Raw genomic sequence first — 24,957 nt, forward strand, 5'->3', positions numbered from 1 at the left:
AATAACCACAGATGGCTGTAGGTCAAGTCATAGGGTCAGGACTGAGACAGGTGCTCGGTGGACACCAGGGTACCTACTTGACAGGCTGCCATGTCTCCTGCTCAAAGCCTCTGTGAATTGACTGGGCGATGGCAGACTCCATCAGGTCAACGTAGCGGACCACCAAGGGCACAAAGATCTCTTGCAAGTGTTTGTGAAATTTCCCATTACACAAAAGCGCTGAAATAGGCAAGCAGAAACGGGGTTCGTCAGAGGGATAACATCAGTTACTTGGGAAAAAGAATAGGTGGAAAAAATTTTTTTTCTTAAAAGAGTCTCACATGGGAAAACTGATAGAATGCAGATAGATGATAATGGATTTTGGTCTTGATATTGAATATCATATCATGGAAATTTCCTCAAAATTATAATTAGCCTTACATATATGCCTGTCAAAACAAAAATAGATTTTATTTCTGTAAAATGTTCTGAGCAGGTGGTATGTTTGTACTTCCTCAGAGATTTAACACATAGGCACATGACCACTTACTGTAAATTCAAGGGAGTTGCTGCCTCCACAGAAGGTCCTGACACAGTAAATGCAGCAATTAAGCAGAGTCAGAATCCCCTGGTTAGGCTGTGTATCACAGAAGTGAATGCTAAACCTGTTCAATTATATGCGGTAAGCTTGATTACATCTAACAACTACACTTTTGAATTCACTTGGGAGGGTTGCTGTGGCCCTCCCAGAAATATCTATTTTGAATCACGACTTTTTTAGTTACTTGGAGATTTGTTTTTGAGTATTCAATTTAGTTCATTACCTTTTGTGTTTTGGGTGGTTCTGGGGATTGAACCCAGGGCTTCTAGCGTATTAGGTAAATGTTCTACCACTGACCTCAACTTTCAGTCCTAATACCTCTGTATTTAAAAACAGCACATTCTATTCTTTTTATTTTTCAGTTTCCCATTAGTCTGAAGAATTCAGGTTTGGAGCACTCTTTATAGAGTGATTATAGAAGTCTTATATTTTGTTTTACTTGGTTAGGACTGTTGGACAGGGTGTGCCTATCACTTCCTGGAGATGGATTTTCCATGCAAAGCTCACAATTTCACTAAGACAAGTCACAGTATGAGGCTAAGCTGCACCTAGAAAGAACAGACTCTACAGGAAAATACTAAGCAAAGCTAACTGAGGTTGAAGGATTTTTAATTTTTTTATTAATATTAGTATACATTGCACATGTTTCCCAAATGAATATATCCTAAATACATTTATGAATGCTTTATATCTTCAAACTGAAAATGTACTCATTAAAAATATATAGTTATTATACCGGGTGAGGGTGGTACATGCCTTTAATCCAAGCACTCGGGAAGCAGAGGCATCTGTGAGTTCAAGGCCAGCCTAGTCTATGGAGCAAGTTCCAGGATAGCCAGGGCTACACAGAGAAACCCTATCTTGAAAAACATTTTTATATATAACATATATTACATATAATATGTAATACATATACACACACATACATATATATAAATATTCATTAGTCAGGAAAGGCATATGTGAAGAGATGCAATGGGATTTAAATTTAATCTAATAGATTTCCATGGGAGTTCTGTAGTGGGAAGGGTTTGCCAGGTGGAGGGAACAGCAACCATAAAACTTCAAGGGGACTGAACTAGTGTCTTACAAAGATAAGGAACACAGCCAGGAAAGGGAAGAGTAGTTTGGGGGGAGAATCTAGGTTCTAGGAGTTTGCTGGGCACAATGACACTTGTCAGTAAAGGAGTGGCATGGCCTGGTCTTTCTGGTCACTGCATGGCAAATGAGGTCATTCAGAAGAGAGAAGAGGTGCCTAGTGACAAGCTCTTGGTAAAGGGTAATGGTGTCTTTAAGACGTCAGAAGTGGAAGATGTCAAAAAACAATCTCTCAGCAACTTCACTTACTTTAATGGATGTGAATATCTGCACATGTTGAACCTTAACAAGTGTAACCTGTAGGAACTCCAACAGTCTGGTCTTACACTCAGTACAGCGGCTTCTCGCATTATCTACTTTACACAGAAGTGAACAGAAGTCTTAATGTCTTAAGACTTGGACAGAGCACATGACATTCACTAACGTGACATGCACAGGGAATGCTCTCAGTGTTTTTCTGTGACTCTTAAGTTTGTCAGAGGGTGGAGAGACATGGACTTGTGAAAGTGGAGTAGAAAGTAACACTAGATCCAGGCTATGCAATACTGATTTTGTTCTAGCTCTCATACGGCTTAGTTTTTTTCTTGTAGCTAAAAACCAAACCAAACCAAAATGAACAAACAAAAACCCACCTTTTCTTTGGAAAAAGTACTTGTTACATACAAAGGAGGACCTGAGTTTGGATCCTTGGCATCTATGTAAAAAGCTGGGCACAGTGGTGCACATCTGCACACTCCGTGCTGGGAAGCAGAGAAAGGGTATCTCATGGGCTCGCCTGGCTGGTCCATCTGGCTGAATCCAGGAGCTCCAGGTTCATCTGGAGACACTGTCTCCAAAAAACATAAGGCATACAGCAATAAAGGAAGACACATGACTTGGACCTGTGATCTCTGTGGGTGTACAGGCATACACACTAAAGAAATCTTTTCTTGCTTATGAGTAGGTAAAAGGTCTTTTATTCAGGTGGGGAAAATCATATTTAGTTATAAATGTGTTATTGAGAGGACTAATGTTATCTTATGGTGTTTTTATTAGTACACAGAGGGAAGGTGTTTCATTTATTCCCAAAGATTCAAGACACAGAACTAGAAGGCGCTGTCTAAGGTGTAACTCAGTTACCCTTTAACCAAATGTCACCTACACAAAGATGCCACGCTTTAAGGGTAATATGTTCTCACCTGAAATATCAAAGCCATTATGACAGCCCAACTAAGAAATGTAATGAGTGGCTGGAGAGATGGCTCAGGGGTTAAGAGCACTGGCTGTTCTTCCAAAGGATCTGGGTTCAATTCCCAGCATCCACATGGCAGATCACAACTATCTGTAACTCCAGTTCCAGGGGACCTGACACCCTCACATAGACCTACATGTAGGTAAAACACCAATGCACATAAAATAAAAAAAATAAATTGTTTTTTAAAAAAAGAAATGTAAAGAAATCTTATTGATTGCATCTTTACTTAAGACCCCTTCTCCTCCTCAACATCAGTATTTTTGAAGTGCCAAACACTGTGTTATGTGGCATTGTGCATTCTGTCACTTACCTGTCACAAAAACCCTAAGAAGAAAGGAAGGTTCCTTTTTTAATTATCAATAAAGAAAGCTAAAGTTCAGAGAGATTAGGAAATTTATCTAAGGTCATTTAGTCACTAGGCAATGGAACTAGGGTTTGACACCAAAACCACATGTTAATCTCTCTGTATCATAAAATCATAATTCTTTTATTTAGGTTACCATAAAATAGTGCCTGTCTGTTTGTCCATCTATTCCTCCATCTGTCAACCTAGCACCAGTTCATTGATATCTTTTAAGGGATATCAATGCAGTGAATTGCTTATATAAGTGGTGGCGCACGCCTTTAATCCCAGCACTCAGGAGGCAGAGGCAGGCAGATCTCTGTGAGTTCGAGGCCAGCCTGGGCTACCAAGTGAGTTCCAGGAAAGGTGCAAAGCTACACAGAGAAATCCTGCCTTGAAAAACCAAAAAGAAAATTTGTAGGCTGATAATATCATCTTTATTGAAACTAGACAGTTTCACATTGCTGTACAGCAAGACTGTATGGCTAAACTTTATTCTTATGGTGCAGCATTGATAAAATAGCAAAAAGGAAAGAAAGAAAGAAAGAAAGAAAGAAAGGAAGATAGAGCAAACGAACGAACTCTAGGGTCTCCTTTTTAAGCATACCATTAACCACTGTTACCATTTTACTATTCCAAGATAACTAACCAATTTTAACAAATTATTACAACTACAAATGAGCCTGCAACTCTTCAAGTCAAAAGCTACTTTCCCGAGAGATTAGGTGCTTTGGCAGTGAAGTCACAGCTTAATAAAAGGCAAAAGTCCAAAATAATTCTATTCAATGTTGTTATTAAACATTGCAATAATTCTAAGATTAAGTAGCAGTTGACTCAAGTCTCTAGCAAGTGTTACCTTTAAACATATATGGAAAGTACTGAATTCATTGTCTTGTCTGTTTTGATTTTCATTTTTGTTATTTTGTTATTTTTCCTATTTTATTTATTTATTATTTAGTTTTTTAAGAGCAAGAAATAACTTGAAGTTGAGTGCGATGGGAGATGAAGATCTGGGTGCATGTGGGGGAGGGGCAAGTTTATGATCAAAAACATATTGTATGAAAAAGAACTAATAAATTAAAAATATATTAAAATACGTAAAACTATTACATTAAATTCCCCAATCTCTGTATTTCCATGCTGGAGTGAAAGTGGAGATTTCCTATCTCATCTCTACACAAGCATTACAGAGGTGAGTACCACAAGCCTTTTCTTCACTGCCTACATCCAAGGAGTAATCAAGCCCTGGGTATCTTCTGGCCCTCATGTCTTTGCATCAGGCTGGTCCTCTGCTCATCTCCATTGCTGCTGCCTAATCTGTTCTGCTCTTTTGTAATGACTCACACAGTCAGTTCCTGATTGGCCTTTGAGTTCCTACTTTTCCCTTGGACAGCTCACCTCTCACTGTGTCAAGCAGAAGGGTTTATAAAAAAGTGTAAAACTACCACCAAACCCTACCAGTACAGTCTTTCCATGTGCCCCTCCAACAAACCTGAAAGCTTCAGCAAGACATGAAGCCCTCAGTGATGCCCTACCATGACCTCTCCAGTCCATTTCTGGTGCTTGTGTCCCATATTTCCTTTGGCATGAGCTTGATGATGTTCTTGAGTTACTCAAATCCTCATATCATTTCACAAATACTTTATTCTGCCCCCTCTTCCTTGACTGGTTGTTGGCTTTCCATGCTTAAAATCCCGTTAGTTGATGTCTCTTTCTCCCTCTACACTTCTTCTCTCCTTCCTCCCTATGAGAGCACTAGTACTTGAGGTAGGGATCATAAGTTTTCTCAGTGAGGTAACCCAGACTCAGAAAGACAAACATGGTATGTACTCACTCATGAGTGGATACTAGATATAAAGCAAAGGGTAACCAGACTACAACCCACAGCTCCAGAGAAGCTAACTGACAAGGAGAACCCTAAGAGGGGCTAATGGATCACCCTGGGAAGGGGAAATAGATGAGATCTACATGAGCAAACTGGGGGTGAGGGGGGCAATGGGGGTAGGGGATGGAGGATGAGAACATAAAGGAATGGGATGGTTGAGCTGGAACAGTGACAGAGTGGGAGAGCAAGGAAAGAGATACCATGATAGAGGGAGACATCATGGGAATAGGGAGAAACAGGGTACTAGGGAAGTTCGCAGGAATCCACAAGATGACCCCACCTTAGACAACTAGCAATAGTGGAAAAGGTGCCTGAACTGGCCTACTCTGGTAATCAGATTGGTGAATACCCTAACTGTCATCACAGAGCCTCCATCCAGTAACTGATGGAAGCAGATGCAGAGATCTACAGCCAAGCACCAGGCTGAGCTCCAGGAGTCCAGTTGAAGAGAGAGAAGAGGGATTCTATGGGCAAGGGGCATCAAGATCATGATGGGGAAATGTACAGAGACAACCAAACCAAACTAGTGGGAACTCATGAACTTTGGACCAATAGCTGTGGAGCCTCCATGAGACTGGACTAGGCCCTTTGCATAAGTGAAACAGTTGTTTAGCTTGACCTGCTTAAGAGGCCCCTAGCAGTGGGATCAGGATCCATCCCTGCTGCATGAGCGGGTTTTTTGGTGCCCAGTGCCTATGGTGGGACACCTTACACAGCCTTGGTTCAGAGGGAGGGGCTTGGACCTGCCTCAACTGAATGTACCAGGCTCTGCTGACTCCCCATGGGAGTCCTTGCCTTGAAGGAGGTGGGAATGGGGGTGGGTGGGTGGGTTGAGGTGGAAGTCTGGGGGGCTGGGAGGAGGGAGGAGATGGGCACCTTTGGTTGGTATGAATAGAAAATTTCTTAATAATAAAAAAGAAAACATCTGGGACACAATAAAAATTTCTACAAATTAAAAAAAAAAAGTTTTCTCAGTATTGAGCTGAGACCTGGGTTACTGTAGTGTTTAGGTGTTTGATGTGTGAATGAATATTTGGATATAAGACTAAGTTACTGTATCTTTTCTTGGGAGACTGCATCAGATGACAGCTATCTAGCCAATTGAGGCTTGCATATCCTTCACATTTTATATAAAATATATAAAATATATATTTTTAAAATATTAGATGATGCTGTCATGATAAATTCTATTATGATCCATAAATCTAAACTCTGGCTGCTAAAATTTCTACTAGATAGGAAGATCTCTTATTTTAATGAATATGGCACAAACAAATTTTTTTTGGTCAGTTATTCCTGTTAACAATGTGGTTATTTCATGCATAATTTGGAGAAAATGGAGATTAGCTACACTTTCTTATAATTTTTACCACAAATAAATAATTTTGGCTAGAAGTTTGCTCCAGTTTCAGCTGACATCTGCCTTTAATTTTTTTGGTAGTGCTGGGATTGAACTCAGGGTCTAGGTACTTGCTCTAGCAATGTGACAGATCTCTTGCCTTCCTTTTCGATTTTTGATTTTAAAGCCACATTTTTAAAAAAACGAAGAAAAACTGGCAGTATTCATGTATAATTAGAGAGAGTTAAAAGCAGAAAGAGATGGGGGTGAGGAGATAGAAAGAAGGGTCTGGGGGTGAGGGGAAGAAGGGTCCAGTGACAGGATGAGGGGAGACGGTCAGGGAAGGAGAGGCAGAGGAGACACAGAAAGCACCTGAGGTGCAGGCAGGAGAGAGCAGGAAGAAGAAGGGATAGCATCCTCCTGTGTGTGGAAGGCAAGGCTACGGAAATTCACACCTGTCTGTCAATGTGTGCTCTCCCCTGCTTGCCCATATGCCAGCTTTCACCCTACTCCCATCAGACAAAAGACCCTCTCAGAGGTAGCCTGAGGCATCCGAAGTCTTCTCCCTGTGAGTATAATTTGCTGCTGTCACCTGTCTAATCTATGGCTTTATGTGGCACCACTAACCCGATGCATTGGAAAGGGTAAGTTTTAATCCTGGCTTCATCCAAGAAAGGTTTCGTTCTTTCTTATTTTCCTTGCTGTGTTGTCCTGGCTCCTTGGCCTGGTACCCTCTATGTTGAGCAGACTGGCCTCAAACTCACGGTTTGAGGCACCTCCCCCGCCAGAGTCAAGATTATTTCTGACATTGTACTCCAGATGCAGGAGTGCAATGGATTGCCCTGGAATCTGAAAAATGGACACAGCACCGTAAGTGGAAGTTCAGCACCTAATTGGCTGACCAAAACAACCATTTCTCCCCAAAGATTCCATGTACCCAAATATCAACTTGCTGGAGAGTAAAGGAGCATCCCTGATATGACGAAGTTTTACAGAACAAGTAAAAATGACAGGAAAGAAAGCAAAAGGCTTAAATAAAAGCAAAACTCAGGATGCAGAGGGCCTAATTAGGTTGAACTTCTCCAATAATTAATAAATAAAAAGTACTTGACATAGGCTTTTAATAGTAATATTTCAACACACTTTAAACTATGATCCAATTAATATAAATTACTGAGACAATGATTCCTGGGTAAAATGAATAGGCAAATGGAAGTGTTCAGGCATTGTTTTCAGGGTAAACATATGCTGCTCTCTCTTGAACTATATAATCTACTTTCATGTTGCTGTTCTGCCTTCCAATTAGTTGGCACTAGTGGATTGCTGGTAAGAATGATTATCCTCCCTCAAATTCTAATTAGGTATTTTATAAGTAAAAGTGTAATTCGTGGCTAGCAAAAGAATACAAACACCACCAACCACAAGACAAACCAACAGACTTTGCTATAAGATTCAAGGAAATATAAATTCTATCAATATGCAGCAAGACTTAGACAGTGGACTACGATATAAAATTAATAGTCGTTCTTCAGTTTCTATTTGCACAGAACAAAGACAAGCAGCACAGAAAACCCGAGTCAGGATTCTAGGAGGGAAGTGAGGAGACTTGTGGCTGATAGTAGCATTGTGCACCCAGCCGAGAGCCTGGCATATTAGATGCACACTCGATAAATGTATTTCCTGCATACACCTTCTAATGAAAGTTATGATAGCTTCCCACTCAATTTAAGTAGAAAACACAGTGGATTTCATTAATCGTTCATTTATATTTTAATACATTTATTTACTTTTGTGTGGAGTGTGTGTGTGTGTGTGTGTGTGTGTGTGTGTGTGTGTGTGTAATAAGAGAACAGCTTGTTGGAATCAATTCTCTCCTTCCACCATGTGGGTCCTGCAGACTGAACTCAGGCATTAGACTTGGCTGAAAATGCCTTTACTCACTGAGCCATTTTGCTAGCCTTAATCAGTTAAAATTTTGAAAAGTAATTTTATATAGTTTGTCAACATTTAACTTATACGTTAACTACCGGAGTATGCTCCTAAAACCATACTTAATTCTTCCTTTCCTCTTACTGCACTTGCTAGAAGACATAAACAGATACATGTATGTACATAATATACCTACAGAAAGGGGACAATTGAAAGCTCAGATGTTACAGTGTTTCTTACTTTCTGTGCAAAAAAAAGGTAAATATATCTATTGTACAGATACATAGAAACAATCAATATAACAAATTCAATTTTGTAACTATAATGAAAACTCTCAGGGAATAGATCAGATTCTGAGTTGTATATATTTTATAACCATCTATTATTTTATAGTTACTAGCACAGAAATGTCCCTACTGGTCACTAGTTTTCATGCTTCTTAAAGATAGGAATCATTCCTTACTGTCCACACATTTTGTTTCTTATGGGTTTTATTCAGGCATAACTCAGTATGAATTTTAACCAAAGCTCAGAAGGACAATGCCTTACTCTCTAGCAGTTCTCAGGCTGGCTTTGTGAGATTATGTAACATCAGAGCCAGAGGTGAAAGTTTGATTTTACTCCATCTGCCACAGCTTTCTGCTATTTGCAATCACGTCTCACAATACCTTCTCCCTTAATGGGAGCAAGTGTGTGTGGCTGCAGCATGATCAATGTTAGTCAAGCCTGGGGTTTTTGAGGTTTAGAAACAGAATTCATAGATGTTTCTGTAAGTGTGCTGTGAGGGACACAGGCACATATTAGAACAGGTTGTTACCTTTAAGCAAATAAATCCAAAGTAAAGTGAACGTAGATTGAAATTGTTTTAGAAATGTCTACATCATATATAGAAAGTGAAGTTTTCCTGTGGAATTCCATTGATGGAAAACGCTACTGTCTGCTGCTTTTATAACTCTTTCATTATTCTGCTCAGGAGAACAAGTTCTGTTGAATAATTTAAAATTCAATCATCTCCAGGGATTAGCATTAAATACATTTTCCTATTGGGTGATCATCCTATCGTTCATAGAGAAGCTATCCCTGTAACTGCTGGCACACAGCCTGGGTATAATGCAGAATTTATGTCTTTTCTGCATTGTTCCCTGTGTATGTATATACAGATAACTCCATAAACACCACTTCGTGGATTTCAGACACACAGCTCATTTAAGCACTGGGGGCGGAATGACATGCAGGTGTCAGCCCTTCATATTTCAAAGCTTGAAGATTAACCTAATATACAATATGGTGACCTAACAGTTCTTCGTTTGAAAGAAATCTGAAAAATAATCTCTGATACCGCCTAAGTGTGAGAATAACCCAGCGGGATTTCCACCTCTTCATTTCTTAATGAGTTTTTTGATAATGAGAGGTGACTTTGCCAGTCACTCTGGGCTCTATTATGGCTAATTTGACTCCTCTTCACTCTCCTTGTTAATTATTAACACTAGCCTTTTTATCCTCATGAGACCAAATTCCAATTTTTCCCGTTTTCGATTTTTATGAGCCCATCTTTATGAAGGTGAAAGTCTTGGGGAACAGGTTTTCACTTAGCACAGAGCCTGAACATTTATTATTCCTTTAGGCAGAGACGCTGTGACATTGATTACATAAGCACGGGTGTTCTTCAGGCTGGCTTTAATGTGCTAGCAATGTGAAAAGGCTGTTAATTAAGGAAGAAGCACCATGGTATTTTTCACTTGGGAATCAGTTCCCAATAGAATGGTCATTTGCCACTTGCTAGCATATCCACAGATTAAAAGGTGACTCTCGGCAAGGGCCCGCCTTTCAGGAGTGCTGAAAGAACTGATCTGTGTCATTTGTAGATGGCTTTCATTTGTCAGGAGCGGTCACTGGCTGCAGCTATTCTCCACGGGACAATTGTGGAAAATACTATGCCAGGGTAGAATCTATTTGTCGTTCCTTTGTAGTCATTTAGGTATCATCTAACTTAGATGGTAATTGCTTCATTAGGAAAACATTTGTTTTCCCTTCAACTTCTAATACATCTCTCTTTTTCCAATGTGCTTCCTTCGGTACCTCTTAAAGTAACCGCCTGTCTAATCATCTCTAGTTGGGGGAGCAGATGGGGTGCACAGAGGCAGCGTGGAAGGCAAGCAGAGGCTCAGTCTTCTTTGGCCAGGAACGGAACCTAAGTTTGTTTACCTCACCAGCCTTGCTCTGGGAATCAGTGGGTGAAGGCCATGAGGGTGGGAGGTTGGGGACAGTTGCTAAAAGCGTGATGCAGCTGGTACTCTTTCCCCGTGAGGAAAACCCCATTTCATCTCCAAGTGTTCTCAGAGCTCCAGTGTGCTCTCATCCCTGTTAACTGCAAGGGAAGACACACATCTCAGACGTAATATATTCTTCCTCCTTGAAAGAGAAACTGCATTTCAGGTCTTTGCTCCCCCTTTCCACTAATTTCCCCTGGAAATCTTGTCACAGATGCTTCCTAAGATGTATGCTAAGATAACCCATTCCTTTATCTAACCCTTTCTGTACTTGATAACCACTACTGTCCTTCTGTCCACACAATTCAGTGCCCTATAAATATTTTCTAGGTTAAAATGAAAAGCTCAAGGAATTCTTAAAAGTATAATATTGTTGTATAAATGCCCCCAGAATATGCTTTGTTACTGCGGAATGAAACTGAACTGGTGATGAAGTGATTTTGTCCCAGCCCCACCTCTATCCCTAATTCCCTGTGGGCAAAGCCCCTGCTCAGGCTCCCTGCCTGTATCAGCCTTAAGTTTCTTCAGCTGGAAAACCAAGAGTCCTTTCATAGGATCCCCTCCACAGGCCAAAAGGTAAAACAGTTCATTTTAAATATCAAGCATAAAGACTTTAGTACAAAATGGTGGCAAATAACTTATGTAGACAGTAAAATTGTTCACCTATCATGTATAAGTTATAGTTGGTATCATTTGAATTGAATGATCTTAGTCATTTTAAATTTTGGAAAAGCAAATGTAGATTAATTATTAGTAATGCATCATGATCATTTAAAATCCTGTAATTAGCAGTAGACCTTTTGCAGCACACACCTCCCCCCATACACAATCATCGTATAAGGAAGCACCATTTATTCAGCAAATTATCTCCCATCCCAACACTGAACACTCAGAGCTCTCTGTTGCTAGTGTTCCTGGCTAGTTTAGGTTGTAATTAATTGGGATTTGGACAATAACTCTAATTGGGTCAATATGGTAAAAACTGCAACAGCATGTCCGTTATGTAAATCTCCCTTTCAAGGGGGACTAAAGGAAAGACAATGTTTTCCCATAGATTTCAAAACGGATAATTTGAGGGCAGTTTAAGTTGACACTAAATATTTAAACAGATTTCCCCAAATTGCTATGGAAGGGATGTAATAAAACAAACACATGATTATTTACAATTGTCTTAATTATCATCAAAAGCGATAATAAAAAAAAGTGTGTTTTAGTAACTACTGAGAATTATTTAGTGGCCTTGCTTTTGAAACAAAACTTGTGAGTTTGGGATGAAAATTATTCCTTCTCCTTCAATTCCCCAGGCTGCACCAATCTCCCAGTACCAAAAGGAAATTACGGCACTGGGGAACTTTTTATTTACCTCACTACATGAAGGAGCTGTTTTTCTCAGAAATAATTGATGTTTTCTAAAATCTGTTAATCACTGCAAAATCCAAGCCAAGATATAGGCACCTTCAATTTCGACAGGGCCCCAAAGAGGTCTCTAATAAATGCTTCTCTCTTGATCTATGACTGCACAGCAAAATAACCCAAAATAGCACCGTATGTGCTAAACAGTAGTTAATGTTAAAGAAACATTACAAAATAGAAGTGGAATATAAAACCCTCATGAACTAAATATTTGTGAATCGAACCCCCCAAATTAAAATCTTGTGGTTCTCTTGGGTCTTTAGAGATGGTTCAATGGTTAAAAGCACTAACTGTTCTTGCAGAGGACTCGTATTTGGTTCTCAGGACCCACAACTGCCTGCAACTCCAAGTAACTCCAATTCTAGGGGATCTGATGCCCTCTTCTGACTTCTGCTGGCTCATGCATGCGTGTGGTGTACATACATATACCTGGGCACACATATATACATATAAAATAAGATAAAGATAAAAGAATGTTGTGGTTTTCACTCTGATAGTTCAAAAATTTACCGTTGAAAATGCATGACTATTTCTAAAAAGTAAATATAAAAGAATATTAAAACATTGATGTACTTGTGAGTATTCAAGAAAATTTTCAAGAAATCTATAAAGTATTTTATTTTCCTATATGAAATTCCAAGTATTTTGTATAACTTATATGATTTACCATCTTTACTGTTTGAATGTGAACATTAACTAAGCACTCTTTTTGAATATACACTAACACAGATAATTAATATGGCTACTTCTTTTTGTGTATATGCATGTTCATGTGCACATATGGGTATAAGACAGGGGACAACCTCCACTGTACTTCCTCAGGAATTGTCCATATTGCTCTTTGAGACAGTATTACTTACAGGTCTGGATTTTGCAGATTACGCTAGGCTGACCAGCCAGTGATTCTCGATGATGCACCTATTTCCACCTCACTAACACTGGGATTACAAGGGCATATCACTATGACTGGCTTCCCATGCTGAGGCTGACCAGTCAGTGATCCTCAGTGATGCACCTGTTTCTACCTCTCTAACACTGGGATCACAAGGGAATATCACCATGCCTGGCTTCTCATGCTGGGGTTGAGATTGAACTCAGTTCCCCATATCCCTAAGTCCTGATCATTCTTGTGATTTTGTTCAAATAGAGGAAGCGCTTTTAAAAAGATGTCTATACTTATTTACTCCCGACTTAATACATAATTCATGTGCTTATTGTTATACACAAAAGATAAAGTTTTTTTTTTTTTAAAAAAATGCAGACCTCCATTTTGTCAGCAGAATGGGGATGAAGACAGGCAACCTAGAAAAGAAAGGCTTCCAGAGCCGTCTGTCTGGTAGAAAGGGACAGAATCGGCCTTTCTGAGCTGGCTGAGACTGACATGCAGAATGAATGATTCCATGTGGACAATTAAATGTATTAGGCTCTTCTGAGCACAGGCATTGTGACTGAATCTGAAGGAGGAATTATCTCTTAGTTCTTTGGCTTCACAATAAACACGTTTTGGAAATTAAATGAACCTGAATAGAATGGATGAAATGACGAAAATACTCAGAACTGAAATTACAGACATAAAGCCTACAGTATCCATGATATCCACTTAGCATCTATTACATGTGAGTCATCATTCTATTTATCCTCACCACCAATGACCCTGTAAGTGTAATTATCCTTCTCCTTCTGTAAAGAAAGACCTTATAGCCTAGAGAGGTTAAACTACTGTCGAAGATCAAGTGGCAGAGATGTGACTCTATGGAACTGAGGCCTATGTTGTTAAGTACTATATAACACAATGCCTTTCTTACTCTAATAGGGGTTCTCAGTCTGGCTGATATCTGAAATCTGGGATGGACCTGGGGTGTACGGCATCATGCTTTCATATCTGCATGAGTTTCTTTCTCAATTTGAGAGGAGTAGACTCAAAGGGATGAGGGACCATATAAAGATAGATATCAGGTTCTAACAATGAAGAAAACCAAAGAGTAATTTAAAAAATTAAAACTGCAATTATAAAAACATAGATTTAATTTTAAAACAGAAAGAACGCAATAATGCCTTTTAAAGAGAGAAATAAAAATGACTTGGAATTTGAAGACACAGAAAGTGCTAACTGTATAGAAAATATGGACAGAGTGAGACCAGCCTTTGACAACAGGAGTGTGGAGTCTGAGTGACTCAGGTGACATGACATGATGACCAGAATTCTGAGGAACACACTTCAAAGATACTCAGAGAAATGGAGTGAGGTATGCCCAGACAGGTGAAAGGCCTATTGTGTGAGGAAGACTTAAATGATCTGTGATAATAGAAAGAAGATTTCTGTAGGATCAAGGACAGTCATGACTGGACTCTAGGCGGCAGAGTCCAGTATGGTGCGTATCAGCAAGAACTGTACTGAGTAGGGAATTAGCGACCTCACCCCCACACAGAGTGTAAGAGCAGCTACTGGTGACTGAACTGAGTCTAGAGAAAATGGAAAAGTCTATCATAGGAAAGGTTCAGGAATCTATATGCTACTATTTTAATAAAAACCAGGTTTGCACTGGTTCTAGATCACCTGCTAGAATAATGATGAAAGGTATTATACTGGGAAACAGTCTCAATAGAGGACCCCTACTTTCTCTTTGATTTCTAAATATGAATGAACAAGTCATACACATAGCAATATTTTACAATCATCTGAGGAGATAAATTCACTCTCAGGAAAACATCTCAGTCATAGTGCATGTTAAAAGGGAATCCTGACACCTAGAACATCTCTCAGAGACGGATGCAATCCCAAGTACTCAGTCAATGCTAGACTTTATAGGTTTTCTGATCCTCAAGGTACAATTAGAAAGATGTCTATTCTAGAGAGCAGTTTTTCTGAAGTTCAGTGAATGATGGGAGGTGTCATCTCCCTTAGACTCCAGCATGAGAGACTCAGGCAAGCTCAATAAGCACCCTGGTTACCCACGCTGACTCTTATTGATGTCAAACTTGGACTATGTACATACATACTTACAGATGATGTGTACCCATCCCTTGCCATTTCATATAGAAAGAGAAATGCAAGTACTCACTGTCATTTCTGAGGAAATTATTAAGCAGCTGGAAAAGAGGAAAGCTATCCCAGGAGTCTTGAGGTTGGGCCTCCAATGCAGTATCCATATCTACTGTGAATAAAGCCCAAAACTTCTCAGCATGCTCAGCCAATAAGTCTGGCCACCAGGCAAATGCCTGCAAGAGAACAGAGAAGTAAAGGAGAAATCGATGACTTGTTAGAAACATGTGCAAATCCTATGGCCCTGAAAATACGTACAACATGCCTCTGTTTCACAAAAAAGGAGTATAATAAATGAAATGTAATATTTTTTAAGATAAGACATTTTATAGGGATCACATATAGATGAATAAATTTGCCATTGATAAATGAAAGAGAAAAAAGACATTTATTTCTCTGGAAACAAGACATAAATTAAACTATAGGAAAACTTATAAAACAAAAAGATAGAAAATTTCCTCATATATAAAAAATTTTTGCACAACTACTGTGAATGTTTCTAATATTTCCTTTGCTATGAATAGAAATACTAACATATTTGGCATCATATCGTATGATAATTTCCTTTAAAAAAAGCATGGTTTTCTACTATGAGACCATATTGCCTTTTGAAACCATTAATCCCTTAAAAAAATTTCTCCCAATTTTTGAGATTCCCAAGGACAGTGTGGAAAGATCTTTACAAATAAATCCTCAACTAAAATATTGACTGTTTTATTATGGTTTGGAGATGAAGTATCTCTTCAAAAGGTGTGTGTTGGGGGCTTATTACCAAGTTGATGGCACTATTTTGGAAGGTTCTAGAAACTTTAGAAGGTAGGAACTGGCTGGAATCGTTCTGTCTGCTTCCTGATTTGACCTGCTGTGCTTTCCATGCCTTCCTGCTATGACAGAGTTATCTGAAACCAGGAACCCAGATAGATCCTTCTTCTCTTATACTGTTCCTGTCGGGTATTCTGGTCACAGTGATGAAAAGTGAGCAAGGAGAGTTCCTTAGGATGTTCTTCTAAATATGAAGGGATTAAAGGGTGTCTTGGAGCCTTAACACATTGTGACCTCTCTGTTCCACATCTGAATCTTCCTGTCCTAGAGAGGACATCTGGATTATCAGTGTGAACGAGGCCCCCTGGACAGTTCCCCTGAGACCTAGTAGCTTTACCTCATGGAATACAGTGATTGTCCCAGGTGATTACATGTCTGCTTCTCAGAGTCTAATCACTGGTAAAGATAGCTCAGGTCTGGTCTGTTTTCATTCTGTACTGGCCAGGACTGGTAATGAAAATGATCACTTTATAAATTTATGCTTCCTTAGGAGAAGAAAATAATGTTTTGCTTTTAGACGGTTCTTGAAAATAATGGGGATGCCTCTGTTCTCAGTTTTGTTTTACTTTGCTTATCTATAATTACAAACAATCTTAAGTTTTCATGCACTTATGGAATTTTAAAGTCATCTTTTTACATGTTGTCTTTTAGGTCTTGCCTTCATTTTTCTATTGAATGTTAGGTAGTATCAAAATATTTTTCCTTTGTGTGTGGTGTACATGCATGTGTGTGGTTGTGCATGTGTAGGCCAGGGGTCTTCTCTGATCACTCTCCCTCACACATATTGAGGCAGGGTCTCCCACTTGAACCCAGAGTTCCCCTATATGGCTGGCCAGTATAACCAGTGAGCTTGCTCTCAGGACCCCGTCTCTGCTTTCTAAGCACTGGGATTGCAGGTAGGCTGCCAACTTGCCAGACATTTGTGCGGCTTTCAGGTCCTCATGCTTACATAAGCAAGTACTTTTCCCACAGAGCCATCTCCCAGCCTACTGTCATAATCTTTCAACCAATGTAAAATATGAAAATATCTGTGATACATTTTTTACCATTCTCCCTGTTCAAACTATTAATAAAAAATATTTAAATCTGGTTCATGCACAGGCCACACCATCCAGAACAGGTAGGCGAAATCAAGAGGAGACTCCCTGCTGGACTAGAGATCACAGCAGCCACCAGAACTCCAGACAGGTTGCTTGCCCTTGCACCTCCTCCAGTCCCTCTACTATCCTCAATGTCCCCTCCCCTCCTCATCACCATGTCTCAGACCCCAACTTGGTGGAGATCCCCTGCTCGACCAAAGTTTACACAAGGGCACCAATGTTTGTAGAAGAAAGATTACTAAGGCTTAAATCACACATTGACTCTCATACATTGATAATGGGAGACGTCCATATCCAACTCTCACCAACAGACAGGTTATCCAGACATAAACTAAACAGAAAAATACTGGAGCTAACAAATGTTATGAACCAAACGGACCTAAAAGATATCTACAGAACATGTCACTCAAACAGAAAAGAGTATACCTTCTTCTCAGCACCTCACAGACCCCAAAACTGACCACATATTTGGCCACAGAGGAAGTCTCAACAGGTATAAGAAAACTGAAATGACCTTCTACATCCTATGAGACCAACATCGACCAAAGCTGGATTTCAACAACAGAAACAACAGCAATGTTGCAAACTCAGAGAAACCGAACACCTCTCTACTGAATGACTACCGGGTAAAGGCAGAAATGAGACAGAAACTAAAGACTTCCTAGAAGTCAATGAAAATGAATGCACAGCAAACCCAAACTTACAGGACACAATGGAAGTGGTGCTAAGAGGAAAGTTCACAGCACTAAGTGTCTCCATAAAGAAATTGGAGAGATCTCATACTAGCAACTTAACAGCACACCTGAGAGCTCTAGAACAAAAGAAGCAAGTAAATGCAAGAGGAAGAGATGGCAGGAAATAATCAAAGTCAGGGCTAAAATCAATAAATTAGAAACAAAGAGAACGATACAAAGAATCAATGAAACAAAGAGCTGGTTCTTTGAGAAAATCAACAAGATAGACAAACCCTTATCCAAACTATCTAAAAGATGGAGACAAAATATCCAAATTAACAACAACAAAAAAAAATGAGGAATGAAAAGGGGGACATACCAACACACACCAAGGAAATCCAAAGAACTAGGTCATACTTGAAAAACCTATACTCCACAAAATTGGAAAACCTAAAAGAAATGGAGAATTTTAATAGATACCACTTACCAAAGTTAAGTCAAGATCAGGCAAACAATTTAAACAGAATTATAACCCCTAAGAAAATAGAAGCAGTCACTAAGTCTCCCAACCAAAAAAAAAAAAAAAAAAAAAAAAAAAAGCCCAAAGCCAGACAGTTTTAGTGCAAAATTCTACCAGATTTTCAAAAAAGGGATAACCCCAATACTGCTCAAATCACTCCACAAAATAGAAACAGAAGGAACATTGCCAAATTCATTTCATGAGGCCAGTCACCTTGATACTGAAACCACACAGATTCAACAAAGAAAGAGAATTACAGACCAATTTCCCTCATTAACATTGATTCAAAACTACTCAATAAAGTATTTGCAAATTGAATCCAAGAATGAACTAAAAAGATCATCCACCATGATCTCAGAGATGTAGGGATGGTTCAACATATGAAAATATGTCTATGTAATCCACCATATAATCAAACTGAAAGAAAAGAAACACATGATCATCTCATTAGGTGTTGAAAAAGCATTGGACAAAACCCAACACCCCTTCATGATAAAAGTCTTGGAGAGACCAGGAATACAAGGAATATACTTAAACATAATAAATACAACTTACAGCAAACCTATAGATAACATTAAATTAAATGGAGAGAAACTCAAAGTAATTCCACTAAAATCAGGAACAAGACAAGGCTGTCCATTCTCTCCAAATCTATTCAGGATAATACTTGAAGTTCTAGCTAGAACAGTAAGACAAAGGAGATCAAGGGGATACAACCTGAAAAGAAAGAAGTCAAAGTATCATTATTTGTAGATGATATGATTGCACACAAAAGTGACCCCAAAAATTCTACTAGGGAACTCTTACAGCTGATAAACACCTTCAGCAAAGTGTCTGGATACAAGATTAACTAAAAAATAATCAGTAGCCCTCTGATATATAAATAACAAATGGGCCAAGAAAGAAATCAGGGAAACAACACCCTTCACAATAGCCACAGATAATATAAACTATCTTGGGGTAACTGTAACCAAGCAAGTAAAAATATTTGTATGACAAAAACTTGAAGTCTTTAAAGAAGGAAATTGAAGAATATATCAGAAGACGAATGCATGGATTTCCCTGGGAAGGGGAAATGGACGAGATCTCCTGGGTAAACTGGGGACAGGGGTGGGGGTGGGGAAATGGGAACTTGAAGGATCAGGTTGGGGCAGGAGGTGGGTTGGAGGCTGGAGGGAGGGGGAAAGTAAGGGAAGAGATATCTTGAAGGGGAAGCATTTCCGGGTTAAGGAGAAAACTGCTGCCAGGGAAACTCCAGGAATCTACAAGGATGACCAAAGCTAAGACTCCTAGCAATAGTGGAGAAGGTGCCTGAATTGGCTTTCCCCTGTAATCAGACTGGTGACTACCCTAATTGTCATCAGGAGTTGGGAGAAGGGGATGGGAGGAGAGGAGGGAGAGGAAACTGTCGTCGGTATGTAAAATAAATGAAAAAAAAAATGTTAAATAAAAAATAAAAATGAGTCATCCTGACTGAGGTAACCCAGACTGACAAAGACAAATATGGTATGTACTTACTTATAATTGAATATTAGCTGTTCAGTAAAGGATAATCATGTTACAGTCTACAGACCCAGAGAGGTTAGGTAATAAGGAGGGCTCAAGGTGAGATGCATGGATCTCCCTGGGAAGGGGAAACAGAATAGATTTTGCAGGTGTACTGGGGCTGGGTGGGGATAGGAACAGGAGGAATCAGGTTAGGGGTGAAGGGAGAGTATATGGGGAGAGATGGTTGAAATTGGTGGCTATTTGGGGGTGGTGATGTGAAATCTAGTGCAGTGGAAACTCCCTGGAATCTTCTAGGGTGACCCTAGGGAAGACTCTTAACAATGTGGGATTCGGAACCTGAGCCAGACATCTTCTGTAACTAGGAAAGGTTTCCATTGGTGGGACTGGAACACCCACCCAGCCACAAAACCTTCAACCTACAACTAGTCCTGTCTGCAAGATGTGCTGGAGTAAAAGTGGCACAGAACTTGTGGGAGTGGCCAACCAATGACTGGTCCAACTTGAGGGCCATGCCTTGAGAGGGAGCCCATGCCCAACACTGCCTGGAAGGCCAGGAACTGGAGGCTTGGTAGCCCAGAGACCCAGGATAGAACCAAATACATCTGGCAAAAACAAAGTCCATGAAGTGATTCCTAATGATATTTTGCTATACTCATAGATTGGTGCCTAGGCAGTCCTCAGAGAGGCTTCATCCAGTAACTGATGGAAGCAGATGCAGAGACTCACAGACAAACATAAGACAGAACTTGGGGGGACCCCAGGGAAGAAGGGGAGGAAGGAATGAAGAAGCCAGATGAGACAAGGACACCATGAGAACACAGCCCACAGAATCAACTAAGCAGGGCTTGTAAGGGCTCACGGAGGCTAATGTGACAATCGCAGAGCGTGCATGGGTCTGGGCCAGTTCTCTGCATATATGTTATGGTTGTGCAGCTTGGTGTTCTTGTGAGACTCCTAACAGTGAGAGTCGGGGGTGTTTCTGACTCTTTTGCCTGCTTTTAGGACTCTTTTCCTCCTATTCGGTTGCCCTGTGCAGTCTTGACATGAGGGTTTGTGCCTAGTCTTACTGTAACTTGTTGTGCTGTGTTTGGTTGGTATCCCTGGGAAGCCTGCTCTTTTCTGAAGGGAAACAGAGAAGTGGAACTGGGAGGAGGGAGGGGAAACCTGGTTGAGATAATAATAACGGTGATGATGATAAGCCCGAGATGTACCCCCTTACTTTTGAACTGTATTTAAGGATGTAGTAGGTTTTATGAGGAGAAGATAAATGACAAAACTAAAAGAATGAATTGTAAAATTCTAAAACATGATTTTAAATATGGACTTATAATCATAGATGTTAGAAGAATAATATGTTAAAGGTTACCACATAACTAATTACCACAAAGTAAGTAGAAACAAAAGCTGAATTAAACCAGAAAATGTAGCATAAACAGACTTAAGAGTTATAGACATTTTAATGTTTTCCTCAATACTGTGATAAATGTACAAATACGGAACTTGTTCAGGAATGTTAGACTCCATAAACTGAGCATAATGTCACATGCAATGGTTATTTCTGAATACGTTTTGCTGAAATACATGTCAGAACAGGTATCTATAACAATATATAAAAATCTAATAATATGATAACCTAATGATAATAACAAATAGCAAACAAATGACATGTGATAATAGTATGCATTGTTTTATTTTATACTTCTTCTTCCTGCCCTTTGAAGTTACAGTGGTGACAAAGTAAAGTAGAATCTGAGACTCCTCACTGAGCAGAGCAGGGTAGGAATGCTAGTCAGAATTCAGTCCTGTGAAGATAAGACGCTTGTAAAAATCTCACTTCCTACTCACAGCCAATTCCTTCACAGAAGCTAAAATTAAGAACCTAACAAGCGTGTTAGCTAAGCATTGTTTCAGGACTATCAGACAAATTCCTAAAGCTCATAAAGTGAGCTAACTTGGAAGACAGAGACAGGCTGGGAATGCAAAATAAGAGAATATAACTTTTTAAAGAAGCCATATGATTTTGCTATCAACTATAAGCTTCATTTTGTTCTGCAGAAGAAGTATTATTTATGTTTCAAATTGTACTTTTGATGAAGTTCATCCTGTGACTGTAAGTCAAGATGTGAATATCTTAGCAATAATTTAAGAAAGTAGTAAGCAGTCTTTTAATTAATTAATTAATTATTAATTAATTTTATGTATATGCATATGTCTTGGTGAATGTATACCACACTTGTGGTATATGTGGGTGCCCATGAAAACCAGAAGAGGGCGTCAGATCCCCTATAACTGGACTTATAGTCTATTGTGAGTTACCTAACATAGGTGCTGGGAATTGAACTTTGGTTCTCTAGAGGAGCAGGAAGTGCTTTAAACCACTGAGCCATCTCTCAAGGCCCCCAACCACTGTCTGAAGATCTAAGCAAAACTTAAGAGTTAGAACACACAATCAATCCCATTACCTGTCCCTCCTTTTTCTTGCCATCCCACTAGAGGCAGCTACTCTAACCTGGACTGGAGGAAGTGGAGGATTGTACTTGGACTGTTTCCTCCCTGGAGTTCCATTTCATGAGGTGGCAGGGGTTCAACAGCATCACAGTCTCCTTGGGGGCAGGAGAAACCTTTCTCAGAAAAGCACCTATTAGAGGGCACCTATGGAATGTCATTACAGCAATGCTAAATCTGTCTTGTCTCCGATGTTAAGTCGTGACTTAGTGTAAGTGATTTGACAGGGGTAGAAGGCAATAGTTTACCAATATGCTTAAGAGGAAAATATAAATAAGTCTTGAATGATAACTATATGTGACAGGTTGAAAGCTTTGTCAGTTTTACTCAAAGTAGTTGAGAACGGAGGCAGGTAAGCATGAATGCTGTAAAGCATCGAGCTTCTGAACTTAAAGGCAAAACTTGAGTAATCAGAAGCACACCCCTTTTCTGCCTGGATTTCCACTTCTTAGTCTGTAAATTGATAATAATATCTTCTCTTAACCTCTAGGTTATTGTGAAAATAAATCAACATGGAAATTTTTTCTGTACAAATGTAAGTGAATGTTATTGTAAGTAATTGCAAAAATACATTGAAATTCACATACAGATAATGAGTCAATGTGCTTTAAAAATAATGTTCAAGCTACACATGGTGGTGCATTCCTGTAACCCATCACTGGAGTGGCTGAAAGCAGGAGAATTGGAGTTTGAGGACAGTCAGATCCTGTCTTAAAAACAAATAAGTTAAAATGAGAAGAAATGTCCAATAACAATTTAAAAGGTTTTGAGTGCCAAGTACTGTTCTAAAAGTTTTATAATGTTATCTTAGCTAATCTCCTAAATTGCTCTTTTGAGCAGATGGTATAATTATTCTTATTTTATAAGAGCTAGTAAGTAGGAAAACAATGATATAGTTTTCTTAAGTAACTATACAAGGCACACTGGCTGTCCCTCATCCATCCATCCATTCATCCATCCATCCATCCATCCATCCATCCGTCCAACATCTACTTTGCATATCATGACACTGCTACTGTCCTTTGATTTTTCTTGCCATAAACATTTATCATAACATGATTTATTTATATATTTTCTAATTTATCCGAGGTCTGGGGCTTTTTGATTGCTTTTCCCACTGGAATACATACTACATAATTTAAACAAAAATGGAGGACTGCTCTACATTGAGCAAAAACAGAAAGCTTGGCTTTGGCGTGCTTGTTTTATTTCACAGGACAAGATTAGTCTAAAACGCTATAATTTGTGAATGGCTATAAAAGCTCTGGGGACAATTCAGTAGCTAGTGTATCTCTTGGCCCCACAATATGCATACATAAATTACAAAGAACAATATAGAAGGCCATATTCTAGAAGGGGCCAGTAGAATGGACCATAATACTATATGATGACATCTGGCCGGGCAGTGGTGGCACATGCCTTTAATCCCAGCACTCGGGAGGCAGAGGCAGGTGGATCTCTGTGAGTTCAAGGCCAGCTTGAGCTACAGAGTGAGTTCCAGGAAAGGCACAAAGCTACACAGAGAAACCCTGTCTCAAAAAAAAAAAAAAGATGACATCTGCACTATTGTCAAACTAATTGGAGTTTGAAACTAATTCAGTTCTTCTGATATAGAATTTTATAATCATTTTTCAATATAGACATAAATATTGAAATAATAAAAAGAAAGGTGAAGACACTTCAGAATATGCCATATTAAAATGTTACCTTTATTCTTATAAGTTTAAAAATTAAATATATAAGAATAAATAATAAATTAGTGAAAATGGAAACATCAATGATAGCAAAAGGAGAGGACATAACTGGAAAGATATTCCACATTCACATATTGGGACATTCACATATTGGGAGAAACAATGTTAAAATGCTCATATAACCCAAAGCTAGATACATATTTAATGCCATCACTCTCAGAATGCCTATGACTTTTTCATCAAATTATGAAAAAATTGCTAAAATTCATATGGAACCACAAAAAACTCCAAGTATCCAAAGCAATTGAAAACAAAAAGGACAAAGCATGAGGTATTATACTGCTTGAATTCAAAACATACTAAGTTACAGTCATTAAAGCAGTTTAGTACTGGCCTGAAAAAGAGACAAAGGGGCAGGTGAGGTGGAGGAGTCTGGGTCTCTGGGTTGGCCTGGGCTAGAAAAGGGGTATGGAGGGAGAAATACTTGAAAGCGCCTCCATTTGAACCCCAGCTTGGCACCTTTGAGTAAATTGGCCTTGGGCTCCACAATCCTAGGCTCCCACATCCACCTCCCATTGCTAGCCCTTTCTAGAGTTCTCACCACAGAAGAGCACCCCATACTCTTGGCCAGATACCTGGGCACCCAGTCCACACACCTTAGAATAACTCACCAGGCAGGTGGTGCTTGGAGGTTGCCTCCAGGCGGTGGAGCTCAGGGCTCACAGCTTAGTGCTCCTAAGTTTGGATTGTTAGCATCCATGTAAAGAGCCAAGGGCAACAGGGAAGTAGAAATATGTAGCTCACTGCACCTTGCTGGTCAGCCAGCCTAGCCTAAATTTGTGAGCTCTAGGTTCAGTGAGAGACCTTGTCTCAGAGACTAAGTTGGGGGATGATTGAGGAAGATAGACACCTGAGGTCAAACTCCGGTCTGTACACACATGTGCACATCTGCATGCACATGTAGCTGATTAGATTTAGTGACTTCTCCAGGAGGCTACT

The 24,957-nt window shown here is 39.4% G+C and overlaps 1 protein-coding gene across 5 annotated transcripts in view; it reads right to left on the reverse strand.

The window, feature by feature from the left end:
* The window catches only part of Cadps2 (calcium dependent secretion activator 2), a 540,468-nt gene that overhangs the window by 76,127 nt on the left and 439,384 nt on the right, over positions 1-24,957 (reverse strand). For all 5 annotated transcript variants that reach the window (XM_059257429.1, XM_059257428.1, XM_059257427.1 and 2 more), the window contains 2 exons: positions 15,154-15,310; positions 78-219 (listed from right to left, as the gene is read on the reverse strand). In XM_059257429.1, coding sequence (XP_059113412.1) covers positions 78-219; positions 15,154-15,310 — 299 coding nt within the window. The remainder of the gene's footprint in view (positions 1-77; positions 220-15,153; positions 15,311-24,957) is intronic.

Source organism: Peromyscus eremicus, chromosome 3, assembly GCF_949786415.1.
Source record: "Peromyscus eremicus chromosome 3, PerEre_H2_v1, whole genome shotgun sequence".
NCBI lineage: Eukaryota > Metazoa > Chordata > Mammalia > Rodentia > Cricetidae > Peromyscus > Peromyscus eremicus.